This window comes from Bufo gargarizans, chromosome 2 (assembly GCF_014858855.1).
Source record: "Bufo gargarizans isolate SCDJY-AF-19 chromosome 2, ASM1485885v1, whole genome shotgun sequence".
NCBI lineage: Eukaryota > Metazoa > Chordata > Amphibia > Anura > Bufonidae > Bufo > Bufo gargarizans.
Window position 1 is genome coordinate 163,685,844 of NC_058081.1, and position 25,599 is coordinate 163,711,442.

The 25,599-nt window shown below is 44.8% G+C and overlaps 1 protein-coding gene across 1 annotated transcript; it reads right to left on the minus strand.

Moving 5' to 3' along the window:
- Positions 1–361: 361 nt before the first annotated feature.
- On the minus strand, positions 362–18,178 carry ARPP19 (cAMP regulated phosphoprotein 19). Its single transcript, XM_044279662.1, has 3 exons — positions 18,040–18,178; positions 10,348–10,470; positions 362–2,084 (listed from the first exon to the last, which is right to left on the minus strand). Exons 1-3 carry the CDS (start codon positions 18,067–18,069, stop codon positions 1,914–1,916), a joined length of 324 nt encoding a protein of 107 aa, XP_044135597.1. The 5' UTR covers positions 18,070–18,178; the 3' UTR covers positions 362–1,913.
- Between the last annotated feature and the right edge of the window lie 7,421 nt (positions 18,179–25,599).

The window sequence follows — 25,599 nt, forward strand, 5'->3', positions numbered from 1 at the left end:
TTTTACCGGTCTGTGCATGCGCAGACCGGAAGGACGGATCCGGCATTAATACATTTCAATGTAAATTAATGCCGGATCCGGAATTTTGGACGGAGATAATAATGCAGCATGCTGTGGTATGTCCTCTGTCCAAAATGCCGTTCAGTGACCGAACTGATGCTTTCTGAACCGATTTCTCTCCATTCAGAATGCACAGGGATAAAACTGATAAGTTATTTTCCGGTATTAAACACCACGATGGAACTCGGCGCCGGAAAAGAAAAATGCTAGTGTAAAAGTACCCAAACACACAAAAAAGATGAACCCCCCCCCCCCAAAAAAAAAAAGCATGAAGCAGAACACAAAGACATGAGGCAAGGAGTACAGTTGCATTCTTTATTAACAATATTCATAAATGTTCAGTATATCCAGCATTATTGGAGGCTTTATGCAACATTAAACTACTTGTAAATGTCGATACCAGTTAACAACTGCAGGACATCAAGAAGCACAGTAATATTATATACCTCAAGGGTTTAGCAGAGTAACAAAATGTAGAGTTAATTCATAAATTACGGTTTTATTCTATATTTATTTTTGTGTGTGTCCCAAAAGTATATTCACATAGACTATATGCTGATCACAACCCTGATACAAACCTTACACGAGGCAATGTATGTCACTAGGACACATGCCTATTTTGGGATGGATAACATTAGTCTCCTCATCTCCTAAGAAGCTGTAGATCAGCAATACCTACAGTAATGATGGCCGTCTCTGGTTGGCCTAGCACGCACCTTTTTACTGCCACAGATGGATGCATGTGGATCTCAGCGACATGCAGGTCCATGGTAACGGGGGTCACCGCATGCAGTTCTGGCATGTCTACAAGTGTAGGTTGGATACAAGGAGAGGGTAACCACTGCACCTCCAGTCAGGTGAACATACAGCAGCAAGGCAGGAGTCTTCCAGCTTGCCTTGCACGAATTTCACAGAAGGTTTGTTTGCCTCAATAAAACAAAATCATGCATAAATTCACGCAGAAGTCATGAATTTAGGATGATTGCGATAAGCCTGGTAACAGAAAACCACTGCTGGGAATTTAAAAAGGAGCTAAAATGCGCTACAGATTTACACGTTAATATTGTAAACTGTAAAAATTAGTACACGTTTGCAAAAAGGTTGTGCAAAACTATTGTATTTACAAAATGGCACAGAAGTGAATTCAACAGTCTATGCACATGCGCACTTCATCCACGTCTTCAACAGAAGGATCTACCAGGAACAGACGCCAGCTTCAACTAGGGCTCCCTTTCATAGTGTACTAGGTTCCCAAAGGGTTACAGCAGTGTGGGCAAATATTGCCCAAGTCAAATCCTATCGTTAAAGCTGAGAAAGGTTTAAGGCCATTCAAGTTAAAAGGGCAGAGTGAGAAAAACCCTCGAGAACCCAATCTGATTTGACAGCTTTGCTTTACTCCCTTCTCAAAACATAAATGTGTGGTCTTAACCTTAAAAATGAACAAAAAAGGGGAAAAAAAAAAGCTAAGAAAATCTTAAATACAAAACTTAATACAGTATGAAGACTAGAAGATAGAAAGAAAAAAAAAAAAAGCAGACCATAAAAATGGTAAAACGCTAGTGTCCATTGTTCACACCTGTCCTACCACCAGGAAAAAGCCTTTATGTACATAGTCTTGATTTCAAGTAAGTGACTTTACATTGCTATACCAAAACAGATCGGTTTATCAGTGCATCGGTTTGAGACGACTAATCTGCGACTACAGAACTTCACACTCAAGACAGCAGCTTGCACTACTATGGCCCGCTAAACTGCCAGACTGACTATTAGTGTTCGGGGAGGAGCACAGAAAAAAGGTTTAGAAAGGAAGAGAGATGGAAATGAGGCGGTGTTCATGCAGGCGGGCCGGCTCCTCAACCAGCCAGCTTGCTGGCCACAAGGGAAGGTTTCCTCTGGGGAAGGTCTTGCGGAGTAGGAATATGATCTCCCGTGACTTCTGTCTTGTCCGGAGCAGCAGCCGGAAGTTGCTTGTTCTTGATCTTTGCTTTAGCCATGTTGTAGTCCCCAGAGTCAAAATACTTTTGCTAGGGAAAAAAAAAAAAAAAAAGTTAGTGTCCGTTAACCCTTTTGCTGCCAGGACTACATTATTCACAAGTATAAGGCTACTTTCACACTAGGGTTTTTACTGGATCCGGCAGGGTTCAGCAAAAACGCTTCCGTTACTGATAATACAACAATCTGTTATGAACAAATCCGGTTGTATTATCTGTAACATAGCAAGGACAGATCCATCATGAACTCCATTGAAAGTCAATGGGGGACGGATCCGTTTTCTATTGTGTCAGAAAACGGATCCATCCCCACTGACTTGCATTGGGGGCAATACCGTACTCATCTTGCTCTGCATCCCAGGACGGAAAGCAAAATACATGTGGCGGTTTGCTCTCCGGTATGGAAACGCAACAAAAAAGGAACGCAATGCATTTTGGAGCATTCCGTTCTGTTCAGTTTTGTCTCTATTGACAATGAATGGGGACAAGACTGACGCGTTTTTTTTTCCCCCCGGTATTGAGCCCCTATGACAGATCTCAATACCGGAAAACTAAACCACTAGTGTAAAAGTAGCCTAGAAAAAATAAAAATTATATATATATATATATATATATATATATATATATATATATATATTTATCATCCAGCACATCACAAAATATTAGCAAGGACAATAAATGTGAAGAAAGTATATATACACTTTGTTTTCTTTCGGCCTTGATCATATTAATTAATTTTCTAATAAAAGTAAAGTTTTAAATTTACCAGTGGGATAAATGGATTAATCTTGCTACTTTGGCATTCGCGTTTATGTAACTTATGCATCCCTCGGTGGGTGGCTCGGAGTGTAGAATACTTATCTCCGCATACACATGGGTCTAGAGGTATTTGGACAGACAATTTGTACACCACAATAGATATGAATGGATCAAAAGGCGTTTACCTGAATTCATATACTGTACTGATTGACCTATTCTCAGGATAGGTCATCAATATCTGATTGGAGGAGGTCCAATTCGTGGCACCCCACCAATCTGCTGTTTGAAGAGGCCGTGTTGCTCCTCTTAGGCCGGTGACCTCACCTTTATCAGTCACAAGGCCTAGCTGCAGCTCAGTCCCATTCAGGCAAATGGGCTCCAGCTGAAATTCCAAGCATGGCCTATATACAATGTACAGCACTCTGGTTAGCTGTGAGGAGGCTGCAGCCTCTTCATACAGTTACAGTGGGGGAGTTCGGCGGGTCATCAGATATCGATGACCAAAGAGCGGTGTACAACAGTGTCTGACTAGGCTAGCTCCAGTTCTCTGTCAGAACAGCCTGCCAAATCAGTTAAATGGAGGTGTGAACCTACTCTTATATACACACACAACTTTTAAGATGAAAGTCTACATTTTAAAAAGATCTTGAGTGAGGTGCTGAACAGGGGTGAAGTTATGAAAACCATCTCTGTCCAAATACTTCAGCACAATCTTGTTACAGTATCCCCCTGGGAAACAGGGAAGCTGTGCAGGGGGAGAGATGACAACTGCAGCTTCCCCCACAGTACAATCTTTTCATGCTGCTCCCCAAAGTCAAATGAGCCCTGTGCCTGCACCAACAATACTGACCCTGGAAACATTTAGGCTTGAAGACGACACCTAGCCCTTACAATCTAGCTGCAGTAAGGCTACTTTCACACTAGCGTTCGGGGCTCCGCTTGCGAGTTCCGTTTAAAGGCTCTCACAAGCGGCCCTGAACGCATCCGTCCAGCCCTAATGCATTCTAAGTGGATGCGGATCCGCTCAGAATGCATCAGTCTGGCAGCGTTTGGGCTCCACACGGCCAGGCGGACACCTGAACACTGCTTGCAGCGTTCGGGTGTCCGCCTGGCCGTGCGGAGGCAAACGGATCCGTCCAGACTTACAATGGAAGTCATTGGGGACGGATCCGTTTGAATTTGACACTATATGGCTCAATTTTCAAACTGATCCGTCCCCCATTGACTTTCAATGTAAAGTCTGGACGGATCCGTCTGCGGCTACTTTCACACTTAGAATTTTTTTTTTACAATATAATGCAGACGGATCCATCGTCTGCATTATATGAGCGGATCCGTCTGAGACGGATCCGCTCTGAACGCAAGTGTGAAAGTAGCCTAAGCATGTAAAATCATGACTTGTTATAGGTTCTTGCTATTGAAAGGGTTCAAAAGGTTGTCCAAGTCACAAAGGTACTCTGGCAACCCCTGTACATGTGAAAATACAAAAGGGGTGAGACTTACCCCTCTCCTCCCTTCCTGCACTGTGCTCCAGTCCTCCCTGCTGCCATTTGTTTTCCTAGCTGAAGCTGAGACGTTTCATGCACACAGGTCACTGCTGCAGCCAATTACTGGCCTCAGCATTAATGTTCCATGAACTGCCGAGGCCAGTGATTGGTTGTACAGATCATCACTGCTGCAGCCAGGAAGATGACGTCAGCTGCTGGGAGGACCATAGCACATTGCTTGAAGTGATGGGGAGAAAAGTAATTATCGCTTCTTGGATTAGACAAATCTCAGGTACACTTTGCTTTTCCATTTTGAAATCCACAGCATATCAATTCTTTGTGCGGTTCTGGTATGTGGATTCACCTTTTCAATGCAAGGAAGAAACCTGCAGCAAAACCGCAATCTGCACAGGAAGCCTAAAGCCAAAAATATATACAGCACCAGCAAGAAGGTCATCGAGTGGTCCCTCAAGATACAATATTAATCAGCTCAAGGACAACCATTGTATGATGAAACCACTGTAAGGCCTCTTTTAGACGGGCGTTGCGGGAAAATGTGCGGGTGCGTTGCGGGAACACCCACGATTTTTCCGCGCGAGTGCAAAACATTGTAATGCGTTTTGCACTCGTGTGAGAAAAATCGCGCATGTTTGGTACCCAAACCCGAACTTCACAGAAGTTCGGGTCTGGGATCGGTGTTCTGTAGATTGTATTATTTTCCCTTATAACCATGTTATAAGGGAAAATAATACATTCTGAATACAGAATGCATAGTAAAATAGCGCTGGAGGGGTTAATTTTTTTTTTTAAACTCGCCTTAGTCCTCTTGATCGCGTAGCCCGGCATCTCTTCTGTCTCCTTTGCTGCACAGGACCTGTGGTGACGTCACTCCGGTCATCACATGATCCATCACCACGGTAAAAGATCATGTGATGGAACATGTGATGACCGGAGTGACGTCACCACAGGACCTATTCTGCAAAGGAGACAGAAGACGAGATGCCGGGCAGCGCGATCAAGTGGACTAAGGGCTTTTTCACACTTGCGTTATTGTCTTCCGGCATAGAGTTCCGTCGTCGGGGCTCTATGCCGGAAGAATCCTGATCAGGATTATCCCAATGCATTCTGAATGGAGTGAAATCCGTTCAGGATGCATCAGGATGTCTTCAGTTCCAGAACGGAACGTTTTTTGGCCGGAGAAAATACCGCAGCATGCTGCGCTTTTTGCTCCGGCCAAAAATCCTGAAGACTTGACGCAAGGCTGGATCCGGAATTAATGCCCATTGAAAAGGCATTGCTCCGGATCCGGCCTTAAGCTAAACGTCGTTTCGGCGCATTGCCGGATCCGACGTTTAGCTTTTTTAGAGTGGTTACCATGGCTGCCGGGATGCTAAAGTCCTGGCAGCCATGGTAAAGGGGAGCGGTGGAGCAGCATACTTACCGTCCGTGCGGCTCCCGGGGTGCTCCAGAGTGACGTCAGGGCGCCCCAAGCGCATGGATCACGTGATCGCATGGCACATCATCCATGCGCATGGGGCGCTCTGACGTCATTCTGGAGCGCCCCGGGAGCCGCACGGACTGTAAGTATACCACTCCCCCGCTCCTACTATGGCAACCAGGACTTTAATAGCGTCCTGGCTGCCATAGTAACACTGAAAGCATTTTGAAGACGGATCCGTCTTCAAATGCTTTCAGTACACTTGCGTTTTTCCGGATCCGGCGTGTAATTCCGGCAAGTGGAGTACACACTGGATCCGGACAACGCAAGTGTGAAAGAGGCCTAAGGCGAGTTAAATTATTATTATTTTTTTTAGCCCCTTCATCCCTATTTTACTATGCATTCTGTATTCAGAATGCTATTATTTTCCCTTATAACAATGTTATAAGGGAAAATAATAATGATCGGGTCTCCATCCTGATCATCTCCTAGCAACCATGCGTGAAAATAGGTCACTTGCGGATGCTTGCGATTTTCACGCAACCCCATTCATTTCTATGGGGCCTGCGTTATGTGAAAAACGCACAAAATAGAGCATGCTGCGGTTTTCATACAACGCATAAGTAACGCGTGAAAATCAGAGCTCATGTGAAAAGCCCTATAGAAATGAATGGGTCGGTATTCAGTGCAGGTGCAATGCATTCAACTCCAGCATCGCATTCGCGCGGAATACTCGCCCGTGTGAAAGGGGCCTAAGGCTACTTTCACACATCAGCAGACATGCTTCCATCATGATAATACAACAGTCTGCACCAATTCTGAACGGATCCGGTTGCATTATCTTTAAAATAGCCAAGACATATCCATCATGAACTCCATTGAGGGGACGGATCAGTCTTCTATTGTGCTAGAAAACCGATCCGTCTTGCTCCGCAGCACATCACTGACAGAAAAACGTTGCTTGCAGTGTGATTCTGTCCGCGATGGGGAGGCAACCAAATGGAACGAAATGCATTCTGGTGCACTCGTTCGTTCAGTTCACTTTTGTCCCCACTGACAATGAAAGGGGGCAAAACGGAAGCATTTCCCCCCATTATTGAGATTAACGGATCTCAATAGCAGAAAGGGAAAGCGCAGATGTGACAGTAGCCCAACTCGAGTCTGTAACTGGTCATTGGTTCCAAAGCCCAAAAATGACACTTTTAGGGCTCATGGACACGAACATATTTTCTTTTCGCTTCCGTTCTTTGTGGACAGTATGCGGAACCATTCACTTCAATGGGTCCGCAAAAACAATGGAAGTTACTCCGTGTGCATTTAGTTTCCGTATTTACGTTCCGCAAAAAAGTAGTGCATGTCCTATTATTGTCCGCAAATCACAGTCCGAGGCCCCATTCAAGTCAATGGGTGCGTATTTTGCGGATCCATACTGTAGAAATGCTGTGTCCAGCCCATATTGCTCATGTGTTTGGTGATTAATAAGTTAGTTTCTGATCCACAAAAAAACGGATCAAATACGGAAGCCATACGGATATGTTTTGTGCAATAACGGAACGGAAGAGGACTTAAATCAGAGAGAGGGGGGGGGGATTACATACAGAACGGATCCGTGAAAAATGGACCGCAAAATAACAGTCGTGTGCATGAGCCCTTATACTGATGAAATATCCTCAGGATGGGTCATCAGTGGGAATCGACCGATCATCGGAAGTACTGATATTATTGGACGATATTAAGGATTTTGCACATTATCGGTATCTAACCTTGCAGATAATGCGTATAAAGCGAATACTAGTGACCGCTTATGGAAGTGCTCACTAGTATGCATCGGGTGTCAGGGGCAGGGAAGAAGCGCAGCAAGTGCTTCCAATACTCACCCTCCCTGGTCGTCTTTGATGGGGCCTGCGCTGCACTGTCCTGACCCTGTCAGCGTCAGGACGTAGTGCGCGCACTATGACCTTGACGCTGCACGGTGACAGTGCAGCGTGGGCCGGAGAACATAGGGGAGCGAAATGCTGGACCCGGTGTTGAAGAGGAGCTGCAACGCAGGAGAGGTGAGGAGGTTTTTTTTATTTTATTCATCTGAGGTCTGATAGGGGTTAATTAAGTCAGTGGGGGAGGGGAGGGTGTGGAAATTGTCATTTGGCACTAGTATATTATAAATGTAAATTATAAATTGCTTACCAACTAAGGGCTTTATTAATTTATAATATATACTAGTGCCAAATGCAAATTTCCACCACCTCAGTGACTACCAACTAATTATATATATATATATATATATATACACACATACATACACACATACACACACACAGGTCCTTCTCAAAAAATTAGCATATTGTGATAAAGTTCATTATTTTCTGTAATGTACTGATAGACATTAGACTTTCATATATTTTAGATTCATTACACACCAACTGAAGTAGTTCAAGCCTTTTATTGTTTTAATATTGATGATTTTGGCATACAGCTCATGAAAACCCAAAATTCCTATCTCAAAAAATTAGCATATCATGAAAAGGTTCTCTAAACGAGCTATTAACCTAATCATCTGAATCAACTAATTAACTCTAAACACCTGCAGAAGATTCCTGAGGCTTTTAAAAACTCCCAGCCTGGTTCATTACTCAAAACCGCAATCATGAGTAAGACTGCCGACCTGACTGCTGTCCAGAAGGCCATCATTGACACCCCCAAGCAAGAGGGTAAGACACAGAAAGAAATTTCTGAACGAATAGGCTGTTCCCAGAGTGCTGTATCAAGGCACCTCAGTGGGAAGTCTGTGGGACGGAAAAAGTGTGGCAGAAAACGCTGCACAACGAGAAGAGGTGACCGGACCCTGAGGAAGATTGTGGAGAAGGACCGATTCCAGACCTTGGGGGACCTGCGGAAGCAGTGGACTGAGTCTGGAGTAGAAACATCCAGAGCCACCGTGTACAGACGTGTGCAGGAAATGGGCTACAGGTGCCGCATTCCCCAGGTCAAGCCACTTTTGAACCAGAAACAGCAGCAGAAGCGCCTGACCTGGGCTACAGAGAAGCAGCACTGGACTGTTGCATGTCATTCGGAAATCAAGGTGCCAGAGTCCGGAGGAAGACTGGGGAGAGGGAAATGCCAAAATGCCTGAAGTCCAGTGTCAAGTACCCACAGTCAGTGATGGTCTGGGGTGCCATGTCAGCTGCTGGTGTTGGTCCACTGTGTTTTATCAAGGGCAGGGTCAATGCAGCTAGCTATCAGGAGATTTTGGAGCACTTCATGCTTCCATCTGCTGAAAAGCTTTATGGAGATGAAGATTTCATTTTTCAGCACGACCTGGCACCTGCTCACAGTGCCAAAACCACTGGTAAATGGTTTACTGACCATGGTATTACTGTGCTCAATTGGCCTGCCAACTCTCCTGACCTGAACCCCATAGAGAATCTGTGGGATATTGGGAAGAGAAAGTTGAGAGACGCAAGACCCAACACTCTGGATGAGCTTAAGGCCGCTATCGAAGCATCCTGGGCCTCCATAACACCTCAGCAGTGCCACAGGCTGATTGCCTCCATGCCACGCCGCATTGAAGCAGTCATTTCTGCAAAAGGATTCCCGACCAAGTATTGAGTGCATAACTGAACATAATTATTTGAAGGTTGACTTTTTTTGTATTAAAAACACTTTTCTTTTATTGGTCGGATGAAATATGCTAATTTTTTGAGATAGGAAATTTGGGTTTTCATGAGCTGTATGCCAAAATCATCAATATTAAAACAATAAAAGGCTTGAACTACTTCAGTTGGTGTGTAATGAATCTAAAATATATGAAAGTCTAATGTTTATCAGTACATTACAGAAAATAATGAACTTTATCACAACAATATGCTAATTTTTTTAGAAGGACCTGTATATATAAATTTATTTTAATATATAAAATATCGGTATAAATTATCAGCTATCGGCCTGAAAGTTCACAGGTATCTGCTCTAAAAAAAAAAAAAAAAAAAAAAAAAAAAAAATCTATATCGGTCGATCCCTAGTCATCAGTATCTGTTTGAGATAGTAGTGCCGCGGCCTTCTCCAAGCTCACCAACCACAGCGCCACACAATGGGGCTGAGCTGCGCGTAGGCCATGTGACTGATGCACGTGACATCACATGGCCTAGGGTAAGCTGCAAGAAGAATAAGTCATCAGTTAAAAAATTATCTCAAATATCCCTTTAAACTAAACAGCAAACTATAGACAGATGAAGCATAATGCAAGTCCTGACATATGGCAGTCAGAAAGAGCTTCTGGAAGCTGTACATTACTTTCTATTTAGAGGACAGGGTTCTGTACAGCACACAGGACACCAGAAAAATAAAATGGAGGCGCCTTCACTTGGTGTCCAAAGGAGCAGCTCACCCTGGCACAGGTAAAAGGCAGGACAGAACGTGTAGTACCGCACTGGCCATGTTGATTGGTTGGATCTTCCAGACAATCACATGAAGCACAGATCAGCAATGTCTGAGGCATTGTATGTTCAGACTGGTTTCAAGTCACGATGGCCCAGGAAAAACTATTGTATGTTGAAAACCTTATATCCCGAGGTCCCTGTAACTTGAGGGATCACTGTATATCAATACATCTTACCCCTTTCTGTAGCCGTTTTCTCAAGAAGTCTGAGCCTCCTGGTTTAGGACCCAGATGAGGATACCTTGCTTTTAATTTGGCCTCTTCTGCCTTTTCTGGGCTGATCACCTTATCCTCCATCTCCTTGGAAAGAAAAGTAAACCGAGTCAAATACATTTCCTACACCAGGTGCGCGGTATAAAGAGAACTTCTCATCTACATTTATTTTTACTAATAAAACTTTCTTCGGGATCAGCGGTCTCTGCTCGGTTTTCGAATCTGTAGCTCTGTGTGCCCCTGAGAACAGGCTTATTATCTTTGTTATATAGCATTATTAGGGTACTTTCACACTCGCGGCAGATTCCGCCAGGCAGTTCCGTCACCGGACGCAAACTGATGGCATTTGTCAGACGGATCCAGATACGGATTCGTCTCACGAATGCATTGAAACACTGGATCTGTCTCTCCGGTGTCAGCCGGAAAAACAAATCCGGTACTAATTTTATTTTGCATTTTTAAAGGTCTGCGCATGCGCAGACCGGAAAGCCAGGTCCATTTTGCCAGAACACTTAATGCCGGATTCGGCACTAATACACTTCAATGTAAATTAATGCCGGATCCGCCATTCTGGCAAGTGATCAGTATTTTTGGCCGGAGAGAAAACTGCAGCATGCTGCGATATTTTCTCCGTCCAAAAAACGTAAGAGGACGGAACTCAATACCGTAAAACAAAAATGCTAGTGTGAAAGTACCTGTGAACCAACTGCTCCTGGATACTAAATTGCCTTCTAATGTTGTAAAATTGCAGAATTCACACTTCAGTTATTTCCATCAGGAAGGCTCCATTCATACGTCCGTAGTGTGTTTTGCGGCTCCGCAAAACAGACACCGGCAATGTGCGTTCCACATTTTGCGAGCCGCACATCGCCGGCACTAATAGAATATGCCTATTCTTGTCCGCAATTGCGGACAAGAATAGGACATGTTCTATTTTTTGGGAAACGTGGGTCCGCAATTCCGTATCCGGGCAGCACATTGTGCAGCCCCATAGAAATGAACTGGTACGCAATTCTGTTCTGCAAAATGCAGAACGAAATTGCGGTCGTGTGAATGGGGCCTTATTGTGAGCCAAAACCAGGCACGGGTCAAATACACAGAAAAGGTACAAATCAAATCATCACACTTTATCTCGGAGTCAGCTTCACTGCTGGTTCTGGCTGGAAATAACTGAAGTGTGAACTCAGTATAAGGCCTCAAGCACATGACCGTTCAGTTTTTTTGCGGTCCGCAAAACACGGAAGCCGCCCGTGTGCCTTCGGCAATTTGCAGAACAGGCGGCCTATTGTAGAAATTCCTATTCTTGTCCGCAAAACGGTTAAATATTTTTTTGCGGGGCCACGAAACGGAGCAACAGTGCTGTCCGCATCTATTGCGGCCCCATTGAAATGAATGGGTCCGCATCCAAGCCGCCAATCAGATGCAGACCAAAAAAACAGCTGTGTGCATGAGGCCTAAAGGGCCCTTTATATGGGCTGAGAAATGAAAAGATCGCTAACAAGTGTTCATAGTATTGCTGATTAGAAGTGATCTGGCAGTGTAAATGCACTGCCGATTACTCAATGAACAAGTGAAACGGGTAATCGGCAGTGCATTTACACCGCCAGATCATTTCTAACCAGTGTTACTATAAACGAATGATGATCTTTTCAATTTTCGGTCTGTATAAAGGGCCCTTTATACTGAGTTCACACTTCAGTTATTTGATCAGTTATTTCTGTCCTCTGGTTTTGGCTCATGGTAATTAGATCTTTAGTGCAGCACAAAAATCCTCATTTCCTGGTGGCAGATCTCCTGCCGGAAAACAACGAGGAAGATATAACATGTCCTATTCTTGTCCGTTTTGCAGTCAAGAATAGGCATTGTCACAATGGTCCACAAAAAAAACAAAAAAAACCAAAAACAAAAGAAAAACATCAAATATCAAACAATATCTATATTTTGCGGATCGTGAAATACATACGGTCATGTGAATGAACTCTTACGCCTATCTTCAACCACCTTCTGCTTTCAGGTGGCCAAAACAGTGTACTATGTACCATGTTTGGTGGTTGTGCCCAGTTGCTCCCACCTTATTAATTTCAGAGGGTGACAAGCCACACTTGCCTAAAAGCCAGATATATGCTTTACATCGGCCACATGTACCAACAGATACAATAAACTGGTGAGGACAGTAGTGATGTGGGCAGTGCAGTTGTCACACCCAGGGGGGATGAAAATCTATGATTTAAAAAAAATCGATTTTTTTTTTTTTTTTTTATTTAAATCAGATTTTTTTATTTAAAGAGGACCTTTCACTCGTATACAAACTAAAAACTAACTAACTATCTGTGGGCAGAGCGGCGCTCAGGGGTCCCCCTGCACTTACTAGTATGCCTGGGCGCGGCTGCGTTCGCCCGGTATAGGCTCCGGTGTCTCAGCTCCGTCTGTTGTACTGAACTGATTTTTTGTAGGAGGCGTGTCCCTTGCTGCAGCACTGGCCAATCGCAGCGCACAGCTCATAGCCAGTCTATGAGCTGTGTGCTGCGATTGGCCAGTGCTGCAGCAAGGGACAGGCCTCCTACAAAAAAATCAGTCCAGTACAACAGACTGAGCTGAGACACAGGAGCCTATATCAGGCGAACGGAGCGGCGCCCAGGCATACTAGTAAGTGCAGGGGGACCCCTGGGCGCCGCTCTGCCCACAGATGGAGTTAGTTTGTATACGAGTGAAAGGTCCTCTTTAAATCAGATTTTTTTTTATTTAAAATCAGATTTTTTTTTTATATAAAATGCTTTTTGAGGAAAATATATTACCATCCAAAAGGTTATTTCATTATGAAATAAAGATTACTTTTTTAATTATGTATAATAAGGCTTTATAGGTTTAATTTTTTGTTAAATTCCATTAATCCATTCACAATGTCATGCTCTTCCAGAGGTTTTTGTAAGATTATTGGGCAGTTTATCTACCTACAAGATATTATCACAGATGCTTGGTTTAATTTTGGAGTTCTCAAAACTGAATTTATAACATAAAAAAAGAGTTGAGAAAAAGATCTTAATCCTAACTTCTACAAACCTATAAATACAGAATCAACCCCTTCAGTGCTAAGTTTAAAGTTCAGTGAATAGAATATAAACAATATTTCTTCATCACTTTCACTTCAAAATATCACTTTCTTGTGTAGGCTGGGCTGACAGTCTAAGTTTCTTAAAATATATATATTTTCTTTAGCCAAATTAGTTAACAAACATGGATGTTTAAGCAAATAACATGCTGTAATGTCATTGTTTCAGTTGAATAAATCCTAGTTAAATTGTTATTATTAAGGTAATGATTATTTTTCTCCTTCCTAAGTACAACAGAAAAATTGTCCAAATATGAATCTTTATGTAAAAAAACGATGATTTAAATCAAGCCTTACTGACTTCATCTTTTAATTTGGGAGAATAAATATACTGCTTGCTGCAGTGGACGTAGTCGTCAAGTACTGTGCCATTTAAAACTGGATGCGGTCTGGAAATGACTGCCGCCACCCAGTCTGTCATTCTGGTTTGTACAGTAGCTGACTGTTCTATACAGTAACTACAGCTGGATGTTGTGAAGAGGGCAGTAACAGAAGGCACTAAAGGGGAGATTTCTGGCATGTTAAAGAGGACCTGTCACCTCTCTTTTATTAGCTTCATGCATTCCCCATGTAATAACAATTCTGCAGCATCCATTCTAATGGCTCCATGTTGTACCATTCCTCTATTATTGCTACTAGAAGTTATGAATGAATTGCTAGCAGTCGGGTTGCACTGAGTATCGAACTTTCAATACCCAATCTATATTTTTAGACCCAGATCGATCAGATACCAGGATTTGCTATTTTCCTATACTAAGCTGTGCTACTGCTAGTATCTGTTAGAGAACATGGCACACGCTGCTCTCCCCCTCCCTCCCCACTGTGACATGACCGCCACCAATGAGAGGATAGTACTGAGGAGGAGGGGAGGGACTGTGACCACTGCGCCACCAATGAGGGGATAGTACTGAGGAGGAGGGGAGGGACTGTGACCACTGCGCCACCAATGAATATAATTAAACTATTAATACAAATGTAGGTTGTGGGTGCTGGCGTGTGATACGGCCTCAATGACAGGGCGCGGTAATCCGGCGAACAGTGTCAATTAACCTCTCATTGTCAGACTGCACAGGTACAACCCCCCCCCCAGAACTGGTTACCACCCCTCTGTACCCTTACTGCAGACTGCTAGCAATTCAATCATAACTTCTAGTAGAAATGATAAAGGAATGGCACAACATAGAGCCATAAGAATAGATGCTCCAGAATTAGGACATGGGGAATGCATGAAGCTATTAAAACAGACGTCAGGAGAGGCGACAGTTCCTCTTTAAACACCATTGTTAGTTTCTGAAAACAAAGCATGGTGTAGGACTGTAGGTGGTCATCAGTCTGCTACATTTATATCATGTTACACCCGTTTCCTGGAGTGAATGATGACTGAAGTCTACGTCCAATACAAGCAGGCAAAGGTTACCGTGCAGGCGCACAGACTGCTGGAGGAGGTGCTTAAAAGGGTATTCCCATCTCAGACAATGGGGACATATCGCTAGGATATGCCCCCATTGTCTGATAGGCGCGGGTCCCACCACTGGGACCAGTACCTACAACGAGAACGGAGTGGCAAGAGCTATGGCGCTGCTCCCATAGAAAAGAATGAGAGAGCACTGCACACGCGTGGCCCCTGCTCCCACTCATTTTTATGGGGCAGACGGAAATAGCCGAGCCAGCACTTGGCTATTTTCAGCGGCCGCGCATGCGCAGTGCGCCCTCCTTTCATTTCCCCGCTCTATTCTCATTGTAGGTGCGGGTCCCAGCGGTGGGACCCGCACCTATCAGATAATGGGGGCATATCCTAGCGATATGCCCCCATTGTCTGAGATGGGACACACCCTTTAATTTAAGACAAGGCACATGCCATCCTCTGGTGCCACAGGGAACATCAAGACCAAAGTCTTCTCTGAAAATCTTAGCGTATGTCATTTGAAGTGGAATCTGCAATACATCAGCATTTTAACTCTGCATTGTAGCATTTCTTTGTTATTCCGCTTAGAAATATATTAATAAATTGACAACTCGGCACCATCATTCTCCTTGTCAAATGGGTGTGTCCCTATAAAGACCACAATGAATATTTCGCACCATGTCAGGGCACAGCCACATGGCACGGCAGTGGTATGCTTGTTGTGCATGGATGCAGCGGCGGTATTCTATTATCTCACTAGAAACTGACTGTATATTCAGCATTCACTGTTAATGGCAGCAGGGCCAAGTGGGTTCCTGAATTGCCATTAAGGGCTTATGCACCTGAGCGTGTGCCCATATTGTGGGCTGCAAACAGCGGGTCCGCAATTTACGGACACTGGCTGTGTGCACTTCATACCATAGATGCAAAACCATTGCCTTGAACGGGTCCGGAATCCGCTTCCGCACGCCCCCCCAAAAATTGAATATGCCCCAATTTTTTTGCAGGGCAGTCCCTCTCTTGCCCATCATGGACCCATTTAAGTCAATAGGTCTGCATCTGCAAACTGCGTGCACATGGATGGTGCCCATCATGCATTGTGGCCCGCAGCACAGGGCGCACGCACTCGTGAGCATGAGCTCTTACATTGAGCTCACACTATCGGTTTTTAATAGGGTTGTCGAGGCTTTGTAGGAAATCTGGCCCCTCATGTTCTGCAGAAAAAATAAGTTTAATTAGTACTGACTCCTCCGTCACACTGGCCGCAGGCTCTACAGTCGGGCCCCTACTCTGCTTCGCTTTATAACAGTAAATGCAGTTGAACAGGAAGAGAAGAAGAGGGTGAGCACTAACTAACTCATCTCAGACAATAGCGATATGCCCCCATTGTCTGATAGGTGCAGGACCCGCACCTACAACAAGAACAGAGCGGGGAGAGCTGTGGCTGGAGGACCCTGTATTTCCCAGGGCCCATCCACCACCAAGCGCTGCTCCCATAGACGTGAATGGGAGCAGCGTGCGGCCCCTGCTCCCATTCATCTCTATGGAGCAGATGGAAATAGCTGAGCAGCCCCTAAGAAATGAATGGAAGGTGGCTGCGCATGCGCAGTGCACCCTCCATTCACATTGTAGGTGCAGGTCCCAGCGGTGGGACCCACACCTATCAGACAATGGGGGGCATATCCTAGCGATATACCCCCATTGTCTGAGATAGGAAAACCCCTTTAATTAAATACCAACAAGACTTGCATTGCTACATGTTTCATCACGCCCATGACTCCCCAACCTCTTGTCAATGGGAATGTCAACTATGGGAGAAAGAGCACAAGGTAATGTTCATGTCATGGGGGGATACAAGGATTTAAAACAGACATGTCAGAAGAACTGACCGGACCTCTATCAAGAGGTTGTTGAGGCCCTTAAAACTGGCGTAATGCTCAGCTTACTAATTCTCCACACCTCCCAGGTCCCTGTACCCTGGCCTCCAGCAATGACGTTTCAACATTGACATGTGACTGCTGCAGCCAACGAGTGGCCTCAGTGGTCATGTGCCATATTACTGTCATCAGCGCTCACTCATGGGATACTGTCATCAGCACAGAACATCACTGCTGAAGTCACTTGCAAACTTACACCAGTGGCTGTGCAGGAGTGATTGGGGAATGGAGATTTTTTACATTTTCTGCCGTTTTTAATTTGTTTTCTTAATGTTCAGATAAAAGCCAGCAATTGATGTAAATTCTGCAAATCCAACGGCCCAAAAAAGCAACACTATCCCCATAGGACAGGCATAAGGACCATAAAAAACCAAGACCAACCACATTTTATTTTACCCTGACAGGTTTGTAGACCTTGTGATGCTTAACCATCCCCTGCCTAGAACATCCATATAGAACACGGGCAGGGGCTGCACCTCATGCCATGGCTAATAATTACTATACGGATGATCTTCAGGAGGCGTCACTACTTGGATCCGTCACAGATCCGCACGTTTCTGATCACACGGCGGATCTTTCTTCCGCACTATAGTCCATAATTAGGACAATGGCTGCTGACAGTAAACAATAGCTAGCACAGCAAATACAAGGCCACTTGTCATCACAGGCTGGGCCCCTCCATGATCTCACAGGGTGGGCCCCTCCATGATCTCACAGGCTGGGCCCCTCCATGATCTCACAGGCTGGGCCCCTCCATGATCTCACAGGCTGGGCCCCTCCATGATCTCACAGGCTGGGCCCCTCCATGATCTCACAGGCTGGGCCCCTCCATGATCTCACAGGCTGGGCCCCTCCATGATCTCACAGGCTGGGCCCCTCCATGATCTCACAGGCTGGGCCCCTCCATGATTTGTCCTCCCGCACCAGGGTGAGGCCGCATGGCTCCTGGGTGCTGCAGGGTAACGTGTATCCGCCGATGAGGTGGGGCTGCAGCCAGGAAGTCGCAGCCACTAGGCCCCGGAGCCCGGCCAGCCATGGAGGATGCACGGGGCGGCCATGCCCGGTTACAGGAAGCAGAGCTGAGATGATGAGGTGGAGGCAGGGGGGGAACCAGTTGCCATAAGTCTACAGCCCACTCTATATGACTCATCCTTCCGCAGGCTTCTCACTGAGCCTCCCCGGCCGCCGTCTCCCGCCACACGTACCTTTTGTTCAGTCTGAGGAGTTTTCCTCATGTGCTTTGGTCTCCTGGTTATCTGCGGACATGTCGGTGGAGATACGGCGGCCTCAGAGCACCGTCTGACACTGAGCTGCCTCCAGGCTCCAGACTCCTCCTACTCAAAGATGGCCGCTACGCTGAATGCGTCACTCGCGTGTAAGTGACGTCAGGACAGACAGGGAATCCTCTACAAGCGTGCTGCGTCATGCCGCCCGCAGCAAAGCATTATGGGGGATGTAGTTTTTGTTTCTTCCCCTACGCTGAGAGGATATGCTGTGTGGCAGCATTGTACTTCTCAGACCCGAAGACAGTACAGTCATCCCAGCAGCTGTTCATGTACAGATAACAATCCATTACACTTTTGCTGCTATTACAAGCTTCTCCTTAAATATTTATTTTTCATATTATGCAATCATTTCTTGATAAAACTTCTTGATAAATCAGTTTAAAGGGATAAATCGTCCGTAATTTTAATAAATCAAGCTGTAAATGCTATAAAATAAAGAAATAGGACATTTACTAAATGATAGACACAGTGGCATATGGCATATTAAAGTCACCGATTTAGTTGCAGGCCATTTTCCCTTTAAAATCTGCAACTTTTACCCGTCCATGCTTTTTTTCCAAAGTGGCGATAAAAAGTGGTGCAGGCCCGGCTCATTTATTATTTTCCACACCATTTTTGGTGTGGAAAAATAAGCTAAAATGGGGACTGGTGTAGAGTGAATGTAGCAAAAGGATGGAGGCTACAGCAGCATATCCAAATACAGAGCTTCTTTATTCAGACTTCCATAAAAACGATGTGCCCCTGACGAAGCTCAAGGAGCGAAACCTGGGGCAAAGAAAAAGACGCTGGGATTTTTAATGCGATTTTAAAGTGCATGTTTGTAAGTATGTACTGAATAAACCTTTTAAACTAGCTATCGGAGCTTCACTACGGTAGGAGCCACTTGTAGCCACAGAAATTTTTAAATCAAAAGAAATTGGGAATACTAGCAGACTCATCTGGTGTGTGCTGGAATTAAGTCCGTGGTGGAACTCTGTGCGCTGGCGTGTGAACGTGGACCTTCGCTGCGAAGAATGAAACAAGCCGCGGAGGATACCTTTGATACGCCTGGTGTTGGTGGAGTGCCGTGTAAGTACAATCTGTGCACAGTTGCAGGATATCCACAAATAGGACATCTGCAGACCTCGGTACCTTTCTAAAAGGAGGGAAAAAAAAACAGTTTTCTCAGAGGCCAGGGGAACACCAAACTCTGCACAAACTGATACAAATTACGACAACATTTCCAAACAAACCAACGAACCAGCTGGACCAACAAACAAAAAGTCATCCAAATAATGAACAATCCCACTTTTCATTGCACGGACAGCAACCACCCACTCAATAAATGTGGAAAAAGCCTCAAATTAAAAACAAGAAATAGAACATCCCATAGGAAGGCATCTGTCAAAATAAAAGAATCCCTGAAAATGAAAACCCAGAGAATTAAACGCAGCCGGATGGATGGGAAGGAGCCGAAATGCCTATTTTATATCAGCCTTCGCCATTAAGGCCCCCTTCCCAAACATCCTAACCACTGAAACCGCTGAATCAAAAGTAGCATAACATACCCTGGTTAAAGACGTATCAATTTCATAATTTAGAGAATGACCAAAAGGATACGATAAATGATGGATAATCCTAAAAGCACCTGGCTCCTTTTTTGGTACCACCCCCAGAGGAGCGAAACTAAAATCCTCAAAAGGCAGCACCGCAAAATGGCCAGAAATTCTTCCAGCAGCGACCTCCTTCTGCAATTTCTCTGCCACAACCAGCGGAAACTGCTGAAGCGAAGGCAAATTTTTAACCATAACACACCCCTGACCAGAGAAAGGAGGCAACACAAAACCTTCTGCGAAACCCCTGGTTATTAAATCAGCTATCTGACGATTTGGGAACTTGTTTAACCAAAGAAGCATTCTCGCCAGTTTTACCAGCGTCAAGGCTTTTAAGAAGAAACTCTTTTGCCATTGGCTGCGATGGCAAATTGGCTCTTTAAAAACATCTGGACATTGGATGGCTCGCTCCTGCAAAACCCACATTCATGCTTCTACTTACAACTGGCAGGCCATTTGCACGGCGACCCGTTATAAGCAAAGCAGAGACCGCTTTTCATGGCACCCCCAGCAGGAGACACCCTCTGACTTGCAACTGGCAGCTTCTGGGGCACCAAGAGATTCAACCACAAGCCAACATCCTTGGTGCCCCATTGTAAACGTGGATAAACCGCCAAATTCTGCCTGAAATTTTCATCATATTGAAACCAACATAAACCTCCAAAACTCTTGTAAGCTTCCAACACTATATCCACATGTTGAAACAGCCCAGACATTTCGCAGGGCATCTTTCGCCCAAAACACCCTCAAAAATACAGAATGCCTGTAACCAGTTATTAAAAGAGCGAGGAATCGGACGGTGCCTATCCTCCTCCAATCTCTCATCCCTGTGCTCCAACTTAGACACAAATTCCTTAGAGGCCGGGAGGAGAGATAAAATATCAACATATTCATTTTTCTTTAACAGCTGTAGACATGTGAAAACCTAACGGGGACACGGAACAATGTAAGACTTCCTTAAAACAGTTCTCAGCAATACCCTTAGATTTATCCAAAACTAGTAAGCATTGCGGTTCAGGTAATGGTTAACTAATACTGTCAGCCTCACCTCCCCCAGGTGATGGGGAGAACCTCCTCTTCTGGTTCCTCTGCCTGCGGCTTTTCTCGCGTGATCCCGGCGTCACCCCTTCATTATGAAGCTCATGCTGCTGCTCCCGACACCGCTCCCACTGGAACACCGCCAACGGAATCCCCGAGCACATGCGATGACCCGGCTGACACGGCAGATGGATTTTCAGCCGGATGAAAGGGCGGACCACGAAGCTGAAGCAGGCATTTCTGGATCCAAGCCAGGGCACCCACTTCAGAGGCTCGGGAGGAGAGTTCATCCATCAGGACATTCATCACAGGTAGCGGCAGAGAATCCTCATAGGTGCTGCGGGCACAAAGGATCCAGCTCCACGGGCAGGTGCAGATCAAAGGCAAGACCAGCCCACGGAGCTCGGATACTTATAGCCCGTTTCCTCCCCCATTCACCAATCAGGTAACCTGCCTGGACCAATTATGGGCAAATCACTGGGCAAAATTAAACTTCCGCCCAGTGATCCCACAAAGAGCGGTAAACCTTTTCCCCACAACATCCAGCATCTAAAAATACACATCTTGTCACTGGGCAGAAAATTATCTTAGCCCAGGGACAAAAGCAGGTATCAGGCACTGCCAGTATGGCCATGTGTACCCCTCCATAATGTCCGGGGTACTTTCATTACATCCGGTGTGGAAAACACTGGTCTTAAATGTCCCCCATAATCTTTACTCATCCACTAAATCACCTGCACCAACGCTTTGGTGGTCCCTGCTGGTCTGCGCTGTATAGTCACATGACTTCTACAGCCAATCAGTGGCTTCAATGGTGACATGGTCTCAAGTTCCACTCATCCACATATCACTGATGAGGTCAGTGATTGGCTGCAGCAGTCATTTATTACATCCAATCTGATGGGGACTGGAAACAGCAGAGACGGGAGCCAAAACATTGGAATGGGCGGCTTTCAAAAGTAAGAGTTTTTTTAGCCTCTTTCCAAAATCCACTATAAATAAAAATTACAGTCTTATTTTTAGTGGGATGTGCTTTAGTTTTCATTGATACTATTCTGGGGTACATCAGCTTTCAAATAGCTTTTCATCTCATTTTTTTCAAGGTAGGGTGACCATACAGGATCATCTGCTTGTAACGACTGAAACCTGCCACCAGTTATTTCCATTTTCTTAGTTCCATTAGGGGACTTAATAATGCACTCATTTGGTTGCTTCAATAATGCTTTGGTATGCTTAGTATTTGTCAGTGCAAAACCTCGGCACTTCTTAATAAGCTTATAGCCATGAAAGGCCTGGAGTCATGTTGGGGCCCTGGCACATGTTCTGTCCTATGTGGACCTGCCCAGGTTCGGTAAAGATGGAGGGTGGACCAAGGAACCCCAGTTTGATGCTAGTCTTTACAAATCCTGACCTACCGATCCATGTGATTTGGTAAATTCTAGAATCAGCCACACGAATCAAGGCCACAGTGGGTTCAAAGAAGTGTCCTACATAACCTGTTTTTGGGGGGTATTTTAGGGGGTATTATGTTGCATAAATCATCCCTGTGTATATGTATATCCAAATAGAAATGGGGATTTTTCTTCTCGGGTATTACAGTCAAGGGGAGGGAAAGTACTTCTCTCAGATCCACTCCTGTGTTTGATCAGAAAAAAACCCATCAAGAACAGCACCAAATATTGGTTTGGGTGTCTTTCTATATATATGCATGTGTCTGTTTGTTGAGGCATGAATGTAATTTTGTTTTGTTTTTTCTGTATTGGTTTTATAAAGAATTGAAGAGACAAAAAGGTCTCCAAAACTGCATTGTGAATACTGCCTGATTGTTCATACACTGCTCATCACAGACTCTAAGATGTCTAGTGACATAAAGAAGGGTCATCCAAGTATATAATTGCAAAATCTCACACTGCTGGTTAGGACAGGCTAGAATATATAACAACAGAAATGGGTGACCTTGTTAAAGCGTAGCTTTTAATCAACAATAAATATAAAATAATAGCCCGTAACTACAATAATATAGAAAAATATGTGCTGCTCGAATGTGCCTTGATTACCAGTGCTCAGTAAAAAAGGAAAAGTCTTACCACAGGGTCACATAGTGGTGACACCATTAGGGTCTCCAGGATCCAAGTGCTGGGTCTCTTACCCTATCTCACCCTACTTGGCCTGGACTTATACCTATCAAAGGAGCACCACAATCACCCTATTGAGGGTGACCCCAGTGGACAAAAATAACTCACCTACCTGGGTATCCCTACGCAGCCTAATGACTGCCCAGCTTCATCAGTAGAGGTGGAAGGAGACCCCAATGTCGGACCTGTTCATCTCTACACGTTTCACTGGTCGTCGCCAGATCATCCAGGCTGAGTCTACTGAAGTTGTAGTGAAAAGACAACAGACATGTAGTGCAAAACTTGGAGGCCTGCAAAAGACACAGGTTCACCTGGTGTCACTGGCGGCAGAAGTTAGAGGTGCGTATGGCATTCTAATTTTACTGGTGTCCCACATAGGTTTATGAGGACTCAGACTCCTCCCCCGGCACGCGTGCGAGACGGTCACATGATGAGCGCACTTGACAGGTCACATGACTCGTTCCGTGACCTCAGAGGGCCTACTCTGGATCCTGGACGGTAGGAGGACAGGAGGGAAGCGTCACAAGGGGAGTGCAGGCTCAATCCTGCCCCTCTCCCAACTTAACCCATCTTGCTGCGCCGATACCACGCAGTCTAATATGCCATTGGCCAACATGTTTGGCCAATGGCGTATCCCTTCTGTGTCGTATGTCCGACAGATGTTCTCTGATCCACCTGCAGATTGTCAATCTCTCTAGTAAAATTTTGCAAACAGCTGAAATGGCGGTCCTTTAGCAAAGGCCTGTCATTTGTACCAACCTCTACTTTTAACGTTTTTAATTGCCATAAGCATGCTTCACTGATGAGGTGGTATGCTTAGGATCATGACCAGTTCGTTTCCTTCTCCATACTATTCTCTTCCCATCACTCTGGTACAAATTGATCTTGGTCTCATCTGTCCATATGATGTTGTTCCAGAACTGTGAACGCTTTTTTATTGTCGTTTGGCAAACTCTAATCTGGCCTTCCTGTTTTTGAGGCTCAGCAATGGTTTACATCTTGTGGTGAACCCTCTGTATTCACTCTAGTGAAGTCTTCTCTTGATTGTTGACTGACACACATACACCTACCTCCTGGAGAGTATTCTTGATCTGGCCAACTGTTGTGAAGGGTGTTTTCTTCACCAGGGAAATAATTCTTAGGTCATCCACCACAGTTATTTTCCATGCATTCCTTCTTTTTAAGACTGTTCCAAACAGTTGCTTTGGCCACGCCTAATGTTTTTGCTATCTCTCTGATGGGTTTGTTATATTTTTTCAGCCCAATGATGGCTTGCTTCACTGATAGTGACAGCTCTTTGGATCTCATCTTGAGAGTTGACAGCAACAGATTCCAAATGCAAATAGCACACTTGAAATGAACTCTGGACCTTTTATCTGCTCATTGTAATTGGGATAATGAGGGAATAACACACACCTGGCCATGGAACAGCTGAGAAGCCAATTGTCCCATTACTTTTGGTCCCTTAACAAGTGGGAGGCACATATGCAAACTGTTGTAATTCCTACACCGTTCACCTAATTTGGATGTAAATACCCTCAAATTAAAGCTGACAGTCTGCAGCTAAAGCACATCTTGTTCGTTTCATTTCAAATCTATTGTGGTGGTGTATAGAGCCAAAAATGTTAGAATTGTGTCAATGTCCCAATATTTATGGTTCTGACTGTATATGCAAGGCTGGGGTTTCAGCACTGTGGCGTCTGTGCTTGGCCACACTAGCTCTGCTGCAGGAGGAAGTATGGCCTTGTATGTGTCATGAGATCACGCAGTGTCACAGCTATTAGGTCGATTCCCTTTTATGAATGGAGCTTTGTTACCAAACTTCCCGACAGTCAAGGCAGATTTGCATATTGGGCACTGAAAATAATGGTTCTGATTTCTAAGCAATGAAGTGAGCCATCAAGAAAGTGTGGGATTCAGAGCCAGGGGAGCTATTTATGTATGTATACAGCTGCACTTCTTTGACACGACAGGTCCTCTTTAAAAGGATTGTCCCAAGAAAAATATTCTAGATTTTTCAAACCAGCAACTGGATCTGAATACTTTCGTAAGTGCATGTAATTTAGCCAGTGAGCTATTCACTGAAATCTATCTGTATAGTGCCACCTGTTTGCTCTTTTTCTAATTTCTCTGTCCTGCTCACTGAGATGGAAGCACATGCTCTGTTCCATCCTTCAACTGCCACCAGCTGCAGTAGAAAGGACACTTTCCCTAAGGTCCCTTTCACACGAGCGGGTTTTCCGTGCGGGTTCAATGCGTGACGAGGAACGCATAGCACCCGCACGGAATCCTGACCCATTCATTTCAATGGGTCTGTGTTAATGTTGATCAAGCACCAAAGTGCTTGTGTGCTCTAGTCGAACACATCAGTTTGCTCGTGTGCTCTACCGAGCACAATGGAAGTCAATGGGAGAACCCCAGGCACCCCCGGCTTGGAAGAGAAGAGGGTGTCTGGTTTACATAAAAAAGTTCAAAATTGATGGAAAGCCCACCAAAATAGTCTGGAAACAGCATTGGGAGGATATCTGGATGTATCTTGGACTCCCATAACCTACAATAGACAACCATACAAAGGCTACATGCCAAAAGCCAGGTATATGTAAGCCATCAATCTATCTATGAGACAGATAACACTGCTTAGTCACCATACCTTACAATGGCAGTCCTTGTGCACTATGAGAAATTCCAAACCAGCTCTTATCTGACTGAAAGCC